General features: G+C 41.9%; 1 protein-coding gene across 1 annotated transcript in view; it reads left to right on the top strand.

The window, feature by feature from the left end:
- Positions 1 to 13910, top strand: part of agbl1 (AGBL carboxypeptidase 1) — a 174828-nt gene that overhangs the window by 81665 nt on the left and 79253 nt on the right. Inside the window, exons 12-14 of the mRNA XM_079273586.1 lie at positions 5121 to 5295; positions 8055 to 8127; positions 10052 to 10318. Of these exons, the coding sequence (XP_079129712.1) occupies positions 5121 to 5295; positions 8055 to 8127; positions 10052 to 10318 (515 nt within the window). The remainder of the gene's footprint in view (positions 1 to 5120; positions 5296 to 8054; positions 8128 to 10051; positions 10319 to 13910) is intronic.

A 13910-nucleotide genomic window follows, 5' to 3' on the forward strand; every position in this document is an offset into this window, starting at 1 on the left:
AATGATGGAGACATCATTAAAATCGATGAGTCGATTGAGTCGAAAATCGATGAGTTTCACATGGAATCCACTGACTGGCGGCAGTATGTGGAATGTCTGGACTTGTATTGTTGCAACAGTGGAACTACCCTAACAAAGTTGTTTCTGTTGAGTTTGAATGAAGTGTGTTTTACGATGATCAGTGATGTAAACAATGGAGACTAGTGGTTTTCAGGAGAGCATATTACTTTAAAAAAAAAAATTATTGTATGAAATTAATGAATTGTCAAAATCCCGAAAATTTAAAAAAAAATGTAATTTCCGCCCCAAAATAACTTTAAATTTACTTGAACCATATCCTGTGAAAAGCATTCAATTTTTAGCTCCTTAGCGCAATGAGGAAGCCATGATTGATTTGTGAAGTTCGACTGAACTGCAGGCTACTGAACACAGTACACAGGAGAGGCTATAAGTAGAGGTTGTACAATGTGAATAGCTTAATATATATAGCACGTGGAACCTCCATTTCATTTCCACCATTGGAAACAAGCTGTACAAATGTAAAGGAAATTATCAAAGAAAATCAACGTCAAATAGCATCGAGACGGGAAAAAAAAGGTCTGAAGGTTTTCTTTTAATCGTGACGACAATGGCTCTTTAACCCTAAGCAAGGAGTTTGATTTACCCAAATTGAGCAGACTTTTAAACATTGAGTTTATGGATCAGAAAAGACTTCGAACAGATGGTTTCTGGAAGACACTGATGAACTTTTTTTGTTGGTTTGATGTGTAGTTTGGGAGCGTCACAGTAAGATAAGAAACTGTGTAAGAAATAAGGCCTACGAGGAGAGGGAGGATGCATACAGAGTGCTCTGTATGCAGATTACCATCATGACCTACATGGCTGTTACTGCAGGAGGACATGACTGATTAGAGAGAGAGAGACAGGAAATGACTGACAGTGTGTGTGTTTGTGTGTGTGTGTGTTTGTGTTTGTGTGTGTTTGTGTGTGCTAATTTCTAACATGGTCATGGTCATCCTGACTTCAACGGTTATGAACAGAGGTTGTCGTGACAAATTTCATGGAAACAGGAGAGAGGGTTTCTGTTGTCCTTGTGAGATAAACATTCAATTGCATCAAGTGTAGAAAATCATACAGTTGTGAAGTGATTGTGAAAGGCCCGGTGTGACCTGTGCCGCTATGATTTTTTAATTTCAGCTTTGTTTTATATGCCTGTATTGTATTGTTGTCGGTAAATGTTTGATTAAATGAACACAAACCACATATGCCCCCCCCCCCCCCCATAGTCTCACCACCAAGTGTAGCACAGTGTTAAATTCAGTTAGCGGTTAGCTCTGTTAGCCAAACACACCGCAGCTAATTAACTCTCTTTTCTACCGATGTGCTCCTTTGTAGTCAGCGCTCAATTCAGTTTGTCATTTGCTAAGCGAGTGATACATACGTGAGCACAAACAAATATTAGGTTGATGGGTGCGCTAGATTAGCCGCGGACAGACAGACGGACACAGCGATGCACGCACACTAGAGCACGCACGGGCACATCATCTCCAGCGGGGATAATAAATGCAATGTAGGCCTGTCTTGATCCCACTAAATGTTGAATCAAATGTGTGTGGGTGTGTGTGTGTATGTGTGTGTAAAAGAAAGACAGAAATAGATTGTGTCAGAGACAGATGGAAGATAATGAACGAGTGCCTCGGTCCATGATAATGTTTCATGTCATAAAGCACAGGATACCATCTGACTTGACTCATGATGAATGTGTTAATATCTGACTAATAGGAAGCACACTCATGCTAATTTGTCAGAATATATAAAGAGGATAAAAAAGGTTTTTAAATAATGTATCCCCAGATGCTCTCTGCATTACTAAAGAAATACAATGACTGATTATTACAGCAAGAGGCTTGTTTCCGACATCAAATACACCATGTGATGTCACGTATTCTATGTCTCTCACAGTGAAGACAGCTTAGCTGTGTATCACAATGCATTGTGTTGTGCCGTAGTTCATTTGTCTGACTGAATTTGCCTCCGCTGTGTGCAAAACATGATTGTGGCCCTGGCTGGAACCCAAAGCACAGATAATGAATAGTACTGGTTAAAAGACAGCATGGCCTCAGCGAAGCAGAGAACTTAGGAAAAGATAAGTATGTTTGTTATGTAAAGTAAGTATCAGGAGGATTACATGAAGTGCTGCTGCCTTTTAAAATGTTCCAACTCGCTTGACGGCAACATGTAAACATAGGTTGTTTAACTTCCCAAAACACAGACAATGCTGTTGATTGTACTGAGGACGGTCCCCTACCAACACTTATTGTGAGAGCAAAGTCAACTATCAGTGGATCCAATCAGCTGCCTCGCTTATTAACACAAAATAACTCATTGAGCATGTTGTCATGGAAGTGGTCTGAGAGAAAGCTACACGTCTTCGACGGTAGAAAATGCTGTAGAAACAACACGTTCTCACTCCCAACTCGTCAAATGCAGACACTTGGTCAGTGGCCCATACGCTTCACACTATGACGTTCTCGGTAACCCTCTAGTTTTGGATGTTTCAGTATAGAGTCGTAACATGCATCGTGTCTTTCCAAAATAAACTTCCGTCTTCACAGGAAATTAGGTTTAGGTGACAAAACCTTGTTAGTTAGGGTTAGGAAATGAGCGTGGCTGCCATTAACTTGACTAACGACTGATGGGAGTGACTGAAGCGACAACATTTTTTCCGCCACGACTAATTTTTTCCGCCACGACAAATTCCTTGCAGGTGAAAACTTGCTTGGCAATAAACGGTTCTGATTCAGATTCAGATTCTGAAAATGTCATTGTTTAATCTAGTTACGCTTGGGACACCAACAGTGCCGCTTTGAAGCCTCGAGTTTGGCAAAATCGCCATCACCATCTTGGATTACGGCCAATGAGTGACATAGAGATGCCGTATAAGGCTTTGGTAGCCGCAGCGACCTGTCAATCACAGTAAGCCCGCCATCCCCTGCTTTATGGTCTGTTTGACTCTAAATGGACCATAATGTACTAAATGAAAATCATGCTGTCTTGAAGAAGACTAGAAACTAGAGATTGAGACCATAAAGTCATGTTTTATTTATCAAAATGAAAGCCTTCCACACAGAAGGAATCTTGATGACATTTCACTCACTATGTTAATAATTGCTGAGATCTCTAGACACATGAGTCCAACAGAGGAAAACACCTGTCAGCAGATCAGACAGGTTGGAATCCATTTGCAACTCAAATTTCAGCTTTTGACTGTGTACAAGCCGTGATAAAAAAAACTTCACGCTTCAAGCTTGGAGAAGCAGATCCAGTGCTGGCCTGAGGCACGAGTGAACGAAGCAGCTGCTCAGAGCTCTGCAGACACCGGCGTGCCCGGAACAAGCTAATTACACATGTATAACAGTCTGCTGGTTCCACTGCTCTGGTTTCAGTGATAGCATCTGTTTTCGTGCTCATTGGGGAATTGTACTGAATAGATAGTTAAAGATGATGATTGCATATAAAAAACCACCACCTTGTTTGATGCTACTTTTCATGACTCCACATTCCTGATGTCAATAACCCAAATAGCTGTTGAGTGGCCATGCTGTTGACATTGAGGCCAGGCTGAATCATTGCTTTCTCAGAGTTTAGACTGTAACCTTTTGACTTGGGATAACTTGACATCCTCCAGGATCCCATAAACAAAAAATAAAAAAAGTTTAGAGAATCAACTCTTTATTTCCCTGATAACGAATATACTTTGAATCAATACATGTGCAGGAGGAAACGTGTGTTTGGCAGTGTAGACGAGCACATAATCATATGCAGATATCCAAGGGGACTGCTGACTATCATTTTACACTGCCTCAAAATTCTCCAATGGCAGATTATATCAGATGGAGCTAGAACAGTAATGGCGTTGGTCGCCAAAAGTCCAGGATTAAACTAATAAGCTGTAACGAGTCAGCAGACCACAGCTCTTATTTCAATGTGTCAGACGCATATTTAATCGACATTTCATATCTGTGGGTTGTGATCAATAATCTTGCTGCCACTCAACAGTGTTTCTGCTTGCTATTTTTTAAAGTTATAGTTCACTTTTATAACCGAAATCTAAAGACAAATAGAATCATAAAGTTAATCAAAAATCTGTTTAATTAACCTCAAACCTAGTCACAGAAATAACACACCCACGTACATGAACATTTCATTTTCAAAAAAGGTACAATCTGGACACAATCTTTGTTTAAAACTTTCAAAAATGAACGAAGATCATCAACAGAATGTGGAGAGGTTACATTGTTGAAGTTGTGGTTGTTGATTGCCTTTGAAAAGACTGGTCACAGATGAGGTTGGACTCGAAGATCAACTCAGAATTCTTTATTGGACATGAATCATGGGAGGAAAAACACAGCTTGCTAGATTGTAGGATTTCTTCAACTTCACTAAAAAGTCAAACAGTTCTTATACTCTTCCGTGTACACAGAGGTGGGGGTGAGACATACATTAGTGTCTGCCTCTCCATCCATACATTGGACATTAACGAATCTAAACCATATGTTGGAACCGAAAGGTCAGATAGAGAAATGGAGAACCCAAGCCTGGTTTTGTATTCGTCCAATCGTATTTTATTTTTTCATTGTCCAAGTTTAATCTGGATTTTGTCAAGTGGAACAAGAGTTTCTGACCCGACTGCATCCACATGCTTGTGTTCTCCCGGCAGGTCAACTGACATGCTGTTAAAGAGAAAGTTGACTCTACAGATGAACTGATACGTTCTGCTAACACATAACTGTGAACCAACCACTACACCAGAATTGTCAGTTGTGCATTCATGTTTTCATATTTTAGATAAAAAACATAACATTTCCTCAATATTTGTCGTTTTCTGGATGTGTCCTGACTGAAATCCCAATAAGACGAGAGACGTTGGTGTCTTGAACTCTATGTGAAGGGATTGAGAGTGGTTTACATGCTGCTCCTCCAGACATCTTGTCCACACGTCTGTTCAAAAGTCCTCGAAATGAAGCGTGAGGCATGAAACTGGTGTTTTGGCAGACGTCGAAGACATGTTTGTCTTTAAGCAAATCACGTGACTGCAAACCAACAATTGTGTCTCACAGGACCTGGATTTGAGTTCCGAGCCAGAGGAGAGTTCAACGGCATCATCGTCGTCTTCATCAGATGAGGAAGCGGCGCTGCTCAACGGTTTACGGTTTCACAGCTCCAGGAGGGGCGGAGCGTCCACCTCCCCTTCAGGGTCTCCTTCAGAGACACACCCAGAGGGACACACACCAGGTCAGAGACGGGTCAAATGTAATGTCCAACATTAGTGGTGTTACGGATCGATCCGTGATCCGTTCGGATCAGCCCTCACGGTTCGGATCACTCATGAACCGCGGATCAATCGAGTATTTTTTATTTTTTTTTACAGTGTAATCATCATAGTGTGTTCATAAAGTTCTACTGTTGCTGTTCCTTTTCAAGTAACAAGTCCCCGAATATCAATGCAGAGTGTCAGTGAACAGATATGAAACAGTAGTGTGTTCAGTGAACGGAGCAGCTTAGAAGCATTTAACGGTGAAGTCATGGCGAGCGGAGGAACGTCAGAAGCCGCGGCGTCATTTAAGTCGCAAGTTTGGGAACATTTTGTCTTCGCTGTGAGCGTCACACAGACACACACCTGGGGCAGGTGCTGTAGACACGCCCCCTCTGTGAGCGTCACACAGACACACACCTGGGGCAGGTGCTGTAGACACGCCCCCTCTGTGAGCGTCTCACACACACGCACACACACACCTGGTTCAGGTGCTGACAGAAGCATCAGAGTGAAGCTAGACACGCCCAATAATATTCCAGTCACCACAGAAAGGTTCACCCTCTCCCCAGACAATGGAGATATTCTCATCTTTTTGACAATAATGTCACAGTAATGTAACATTATTGTGTATTTGAATGACCTGACAGGAAGTAAACACAGACCCAAGTTGTTGCTGAGCAGTTCAGTTCAGTGTAAACAGTGGAAGCTCACTGGCTGTTTCTTTCTTTCAGTATTGATCAAAGGACGAGGATATCGACATAACTCCTGTTGCACTTAAACTTAACAGAATTCTTGAATGTATTGTTTTTATTTATTTAATTTTGTTTCAAATTGGACATCTTCAATATTTTTGTTTTCATGTAAGACTACAGCCCAAAGTTCTTTGCTTTAAGTGTTCTTGAAGTTCTTTAATAAATGGAAAGCAAAGTTATATTTATCTCCTCCCCTTTTCTGTGTTGATCCGAACTGTGACTCCTGACCCGTGATCCGAACCGAACCGTGAGGTTTGTGATCCGTGACACCCTAATCCAACATTGATATCAATATTTAGATAAAGACACCATAACCTACTCACAGACAGCTCAGAATAACTGCATCACCTCTTCCGAGAAAATGAAGCGAATTATCTCCTCATCACAAATAACGACGGGTTGAATAGCTCTCTCCATCAACATCACATCTTTTAAGAGCAAGATAAGTCCGGTATTGAGCTGCTTCATTTCACAAGTAGAGCGTTACCAACCGGGCTTCTGATTAAAACAGAACCGTTTATTGCCATGGTATGTTGAACATACAAGGAATTTGACATGACGGGAGGTGCATAACATTTAACAATCAACAACAATCAACACAGTGCAAAGTAGAAACATTACAATTTACAGTAAAATCTAAAATAAAGTGAAATATAAAATAAAGTGCACAAAGGAACAGATAACAGGACTATCAACAAGTGAGATGGAAGTGTAGTGTAAACGTGTCGAGTGTATTTAATAAGAACATGTTTTGTTACTTCGTCCTGGTGACGAGATGTTACTGTCGTGTATTGACAGATGCATTCATAGATTTTATGGGACAGCAAAACAATATGAAGGTGCAACATTTGACATACCGTTGCCTTAGAAAGTTGTCCCGGAGTTGTGCTTGTGTCCACCGGATGATCCGCCTGGACTCAAGGATGGACTGAATCGATTTTGGTGGTCAAAGGTCATGGGTCAAGTCCCATTCTCGTGATATCTCAGAAACTCGTTGAGGGAATTTCCTCAAATTTTGCACAAACATTTGGTTAAAGGCTGAGGTTACCTCACAACACACATTTGTGTCCATAGCCCAGAAATGTATCTTCTATTAATAGGATCAAAAAAATGAAGTGATGACATTTTGGAAAAACATGGATGTAAACTGCAACTTGACTTGTTCGTGGAGGCAAACAACAGCGAGGCTGTAGTTCTAGTTTTTGCTCTGTTTTTGGTCTCCACCAGTTCCTGAGTGGAATACGTGTCTCTTTAGCTGCTAAATGTTCCACTATGTCCACCAGCTGGTCTCTCACTGTGCCTGTCTGCTGTTTGCTGCTGAGCAGGTAGTCTACAGTGACTTCATCAGAGCTTTAGAGGTTGATGAGTAGAGCTTTGGAAAATCAAAAGAATGAGCTAAAATGGTGATAATTCTTTTTGCTTCGTTCACAGCGAGCAACTCCTTTCACATGTATAGTTGTACGAGTCATTGTTCATGTAAAAGTAGGGATTAGTGCAGCTGTTCTGCATGGCCACCAATACTAAACAGCCTTCAGACTGGTAAACGAACAATGTCTGGTTCATAAAAAAAGTTGTATTCAAAAGATCCAGAAGTGATAATACACATTTGTGTACCACCTAGCTTTGCATCTTAAGTGTTGCATTTATAAATAAAATGAATAAAATGTTATTCATACCCATCTTTAGTTACACAACATATTCTATATATTCATACAGTCATTTGTAATATAATGCCAGCCATTAATCTGTTTCACCACACAAATGTTTGCTGTAAATGTTTTTTTCCAGATAATACTAATTAAACGAGATAGCATTAGCATATACAGGTATACATAAAGAAGAAATACGCTGCCCTTGTTTTCATCATGACCAGTTGTAGCATGACAAACCTTCCTTGTTTAAAAAACCACAACCTTATTGTTCTTCCCTCTTATTCTTGAAAAGTGGCAATCCAAATGCTCAATTGTCTCTTTTTCTCTCTCCAGCTGCTGCCCAGTTAGAGGCCCGTGATTTCCACAGTCACAGCAGCATCCTCAGCACCAAGGATAGAGAGGCAAGGTACGCTCACACTCCATATGTCCTCTGCATGGATGCCTGGACAAGGCATTTGTCAAACTGTGATAATGATGAAAGGACATGTAATCTGAAAGCACAAAGGAAATGAGGCTGAAAGAATTCATCGAGGACACTGAGCCTGTTCCTTTAAAAACACCTCCTCCAGGCAGGAGCAGAGCCTCGCTTCTCCCTGCTGGGAGCCGACACCAAGACCGCGCAGCTGGAGAGCCGGGCCGTACTGCTAAGCTCGCTGGAGGGACAGGAGTCACGGGAGAACCAGAAGAAGAAACATTCCTTTATTTGTCCCACAGTGGGGAAATTATTCTCTGCATTTGACCCATCCCTGTATATGTAGGGAGCAGTGGGCTGCCAATGACAGGCGCCCGGGGAGCAGTTAGGGGTTTAGTGTCTTGCTCAGGGACACTTCGACACAGGACACAGTGCAGCCGAGGATCGAACCCGTGACCTTTCGGTTGGCGGCCAACCCTCTCTACCCAGTAAGCCACGGTCACCCCAAAATAACCAGTACTGCATTGAGTGTCAAACCCTGCTGCAGTAACATGAGAGGTTTTCTAAAAGGAATCGGGTACTTGCAAACAGAATCAACAGAAAATGAAAGCTCCTTGTCCTATTGGGCCAAAACTATTTAGAAATGCTTTAATTTAACAAATGTAACTCTATAATTATGCCTTTTTCCAATCATTTATTTTGAAGGATTACTCATCTAAAATGTTGTCCTATTTTAGTCACTGTGAGTAATTACTGTGATAATATGTGTGATTTGATATTAATCATTTTTCAACCAACATGTATGGCATCAATGCCAGCTTGGCAGAGTCTGTCCGTCATGACAGTCAGTACTAAATTGAAGGCCTTTTCTTCACATCTTCACATCTTTACATCTAAATGCACCATCTGCTGTTTCCATAATCCAGAAATCCAGAAATACACCTGGCAGATTCGCTGCTCCACCTTTTAGTTTTTTATTAGTGTTATTATTGTAGTACAGGTAGTTTAGATGTAATTGTTAGAGTTGAAAACTAAACTTTAAAAATAATTTCAGTCGCAAGTCCCAGACAACAATAAGTTTCTTCTGAGGAAAGCTCTACAGGGTGCCCAAACCTTCACCACGCCATGACGGGTATAGGTCTGTGGTAGAAGCCTAAGCAAGTACAAGCACAACGTTTTAGTCAGAACATCTCTTAATACCTTTAGAATGACTTTGCTTTAGTGAGTGAGCTCATTTTGTTGTCACTCACAATTTCTGCCCTCTTTAAACTGCCAGAGGAACAGAATTTAAGTTAGTTGAATGAACTGAAGTCAAGTGAAAACTCTGAGTGTAAAGCCTCAACACTGATGATGGACATTGATAGCTGACCGTTACCTCTTCACTTCCCCTCACATCCCATCCATTATTACTAGCTCATGCTGTGTCCTGTAATGTTCCAACCGAGAGATGTCTGTTTGAGTATGAGGAGTTGTATTACAGGGATTTCTTTGGGAAAGACCTACATATCGTCTGATTTCCACTGACATGGAGTCACGGACAAATAAAAGCCTCCTGGGTCCTCCTACAAAGAGGGAACCCCCAGACTGAAAGAGATGCAACACTCTGTAGTCATTTAATGTCTCTCTGTGGTTAATGTGTACATTTGAGTGTCTTTTTCTGTTATCTTGAGTGTCTTTTTCTGTTATCTTGAGTGTCTTTCGAATCTTTTGGCACCCATTATTCTGCTCCTGCACAGTCATTTGACAGTTTATACATCTTATATAATTTGACATGGAACATCTATGTTGATAACATCACAAAAGACACAAATATCTATAAATATACACAAATCATAAAATCATCTCGCCTTTGAAACTGGTTTGCCTTTGATTGCTAAATCTAGCAGTCTGAACTTGTGATTGTTTTCTTTACCTATAGGGATGAAGCCCCCCTAGGTCAGAGAGAGGAAGATGAGGATGATGAGGAGGAAGATGCAGACAAATCCCACCATCGTACCATGATAGACAGGTTATTGGAGAGACATGGAGCCTGTATCCCCCACCATGAGCCCAAGCTGTACCGCGCAGCAGCTGCCAAAACCAAATCTATTCCAGGGTTCAGCATCCTGGCTTTCCCGGACTTCTGGGGGCACCTACCACCGCCAGGACATGAATCCATGGCCCCACGCAAACCCAACATACAGAGGTACGCCATGCTCGTTACAGCACTCACCTGATGTCTGTAGAGGAGCAATGTAGTTCATGACTGTTTTCAGAATCATGTATTGTCATAGATAGGGATGCCCCCCCCCCCACCCCGATACCCGGTTGACTGTACTTGTGTCAACCGCCCGAGTCTGGGCTCCAAAGTCCAGACTCCCAAGTTCATACACCAAAGTACACAAGTCCGTACTTGGTATACTTGGTATTACATTACAGTCATTTAGCAGACGCTTTTATCCAAATCGACTTACAATTCAGATTCTATCACACCGTAGGCTCAGCTACAGGAGACATTTATTCAGTTCAGTGTCTTGCTCAAGGACACATCGACATGTGACAAGTGGAGCTGGAGCCAGGGATCGAACCGCCGAAGGACGGTCCTGCTCTCCACGTAGGTTTTGGGTGACTCTCCGTTCCCCACAGAAGTCCATAAGGGACAATGAACCTCAAGCGAGAACATTTTCATATGCTTAAGCAAACTTTAATTATTTCTTGTACGAGTGTGCCACTCTGCTCATTACTTTACATAACTAAACCTAATGAATGCCACTGTTAGATCCTGGGGTACTTCTGGCCCGATACGGGGCTACTTACTGACTCAGCTCTCTATTAAAAGATTGTCGAGCTGGTGTTCTTGCGAGGGAACTCGCCTGGCTCTTCTAACTGCCGTTACTCCTGACGTCTACCCTGCTTCCTCCGGTCTGAGTGCACTCGGCCGAGGGGCCACCCTGACCCCGGGCGCTCCTACCAGTCGCGTCGGTTATGGCAGCTTCCCTCTTCTGGATCTGTGCTCTTGGTAAATGCCAGGTTAGGTTTTAACGGCTAGGATTACTTCTAAAACCGTAATGGATTGTTAAGTGGATTCGGTCTCTAGGATAACCTTACAGAACTCAGTTGTTAGACATACAATGGATTTAACTTTTTACTGCCACAAGGAACTTTTACTGCTTGAGCAAATAAATGCACTTGAGAAATTTACTTTAAATGCAGATTAGATATTTATTGCAGGTTATATTTAGTTAGCAAGGGTTAAGCTACAGCTCACATAAAATGTTACTACACTTGATTCGTTTCTTTAATTTTCTTCTTAGATTATACTCATTGGTTTTAGATGCCGAGATGGCTCGGTTGGAGCTGGATTTCCAAAGGTGCGATGAAAAGGTTATTTTTTGGAGTTGTTAGGAGCGAAGGTCTGGCCAGACCCTCGGATTCCTCCTGCTCTCGCAGCGGAGTTCGGCCAACAGTCCTCAAGGCTCAGTACAAAGTCTTTCTAGGACTGCTGCGTTCCTCCGTTGTTCAGTTGTTAAAGTCGAGCAGTGGGGAGGGGAAAATCTCCGTCTTTCAATTCTTTGTCCACGAACAGCGGTCTTCTTTCCGTGAACAGAGACGAAGTCCTCGAATACTTCAGTCGCGATCGTCCGTATCTTCTTCTCAGAGAGTCTGGACGGCCCGTGCAGAAATCCCGTCTTGCTGTTTGCAAGTTACTTCTTTTATAACACTTTTGGGCTGCCTCTCGCATCTCTCCCCCCTCTTCCCCAACACGTCCTGCCTCAGCCCATGATTAACATGACATCATTGATTTGGTGCATGTGCTTTGAAAAGTGCCTACATTTTGTGTGTGTGTGCATGAGGAAATCACCCCAACTTCCCTGTCTGGGCGCTTACTTAATCAAGCTCTGCGCGTGTCTGGGTGTTCAACATCTGTTGCACTTCCCCTTTTCCTACACTCACACATCTCTAACACAGATTAGTTATCATAATCACAGTTACAGTTGTTATAATCAGTTACAGTTGTTATAATCAGTTAGTTATTATAATCAGTTACAGTTGTTAATCGCTTTATTCAGCACGCGCTTGCTTTTAAAACACTGATTCGATTTTTCTCTCCTCTCTGCAGCCGTTATTTTCTTAAGGCCTGCACTCAGCTCACTTCCTCTTTCTCCGTACTTTCTACACTCTGACTGCACTATACTCAGATACACTTATTATTATTATCAGGTTTACATTTGTTAAATCACTATGTTTTAAACATTCGTTATGTAACGATCATACACTTTATCTTTCGATTACACTTTATCTATTGATTTCTGAGTATATGCTTTATGCTTTTTATATCCTGACCTTCCCCTGAACGTGTATGCATGTATCCAAGGCGGCTTTCTCTGTGAGCTCAACTCTTCTCGACACCACCTGTGAAATATGTAAATGAACGCCCCAAGGATACCATATAAGGCTACCCGCCCTGCCCCTTTTGTCCTATATTGAAGTCCTATTTTCGGAGATCCAAAAAGGAAAGTCTTGTTTTAACAGCGTCAGCAGCAGAATTAAGAGACCTGCTAAAGACAAGGTATAGGGAAAAATAACACGTGCTGTTAATGCTACGTAATGCCCCTCAGAGCTGGACGGTCACTAAAAGAAAGAAGAAATGGCTCCATACGAGAAACAGCAAGGCCATCGAATACTGCAACGGGAGGTTGGTCAGATCATTTGAGATGTTTATATTAATAATGTAGGTTTATACAATAGCATCAATAGCCAATTTAAATCAATGGCGATATCATTAGGCTACATGTATACATCTACAATTATATTTGCCTATAGTTGCAGAGTCAAAAAGAATAATTCTCTCTTTTAAAACTCCAAATTCCTTCAAAGTATAAATATACAATCCATGTCCAAGTGCAAAAGTTGACTCTCGCACACGACTCCTACTACAGGTCAAATACAGATTGTATTGTGACCTGACAGAACATTCAAAATTCACGAAAATGTTGCAAGTTCTCCTAAATCACTCGTACAAGCCACTTAAGAACAAGTGTGTTTGTTGGAGTGATCGTTGCACAAGGCCCAGTGTGTCACTGCAACCTGCTGCTCCTGAGCCTGTCTGAGGACAGAGCCTGAGGATCAGTCTCTCCCTCCACACACTATTCTTCTTTAGCTTTCCTCCTCGTTTCTTCTCCAAACCACCTATGCCCCCCCCCCCTCACTCACTCACTCATTACTATCATCCCACACCTCTACTGGTTCTCCCAGTCTCCTTGTCACATTCCATTATTTCCCCGTCTGTTCTTTTATGAAGCCATCTCCCTCCTCTCCAGCAGACGTGACACTGCCGTTGCCGTCCCTGTGATTTCTTCCCTTCTTCCTTCTTGTCGGTGTGCTCTCTGTCTTCATGTAACACTGGCAGCACTGGGAGCTGCACGGCTCTCTTACAGTAGTGAAATAGTCTAGGTAAAATAGATCTATTAATATTGCTGTGATACGGGTTTAGGTTCAGACTATGAGGCTACACATATCATGTATACATCATCGGAATCAGACCCGTATGCGTACGCATACATGGAATTTGGCTCCGGTTTCCACTCTGCTCTCAATGTACGTACACTATTTTACAATAAACAAGACAAAATATATAAAGAATAAGAGAGGAGAAGACAGAGAAATGTTGTGTAGAACTCTCTGCACTGTGCCGTGCATTTCAATGCAGTCGTCTTCATCTCTGGGCTGATTGCTGCCGATAGCGACCGTCACCGGTTTTCTTTTTTAGCATCAGAGTCAATTTCAGGTTTTATATT

This window comes from Melanostigma gelatinosum (assembly GCF_949748355.1).
Source record: "Melanostigma gelatinosum genome assembly, chromosome: 1".
Classification (NCBI taxonomy): domain Eukaryota; kingdom Metazoa; phylum Chordata; class Actinopteri; order Perciformes; family Zoarcidae; genus Melanostigma; species Melanostigma gelatinosum.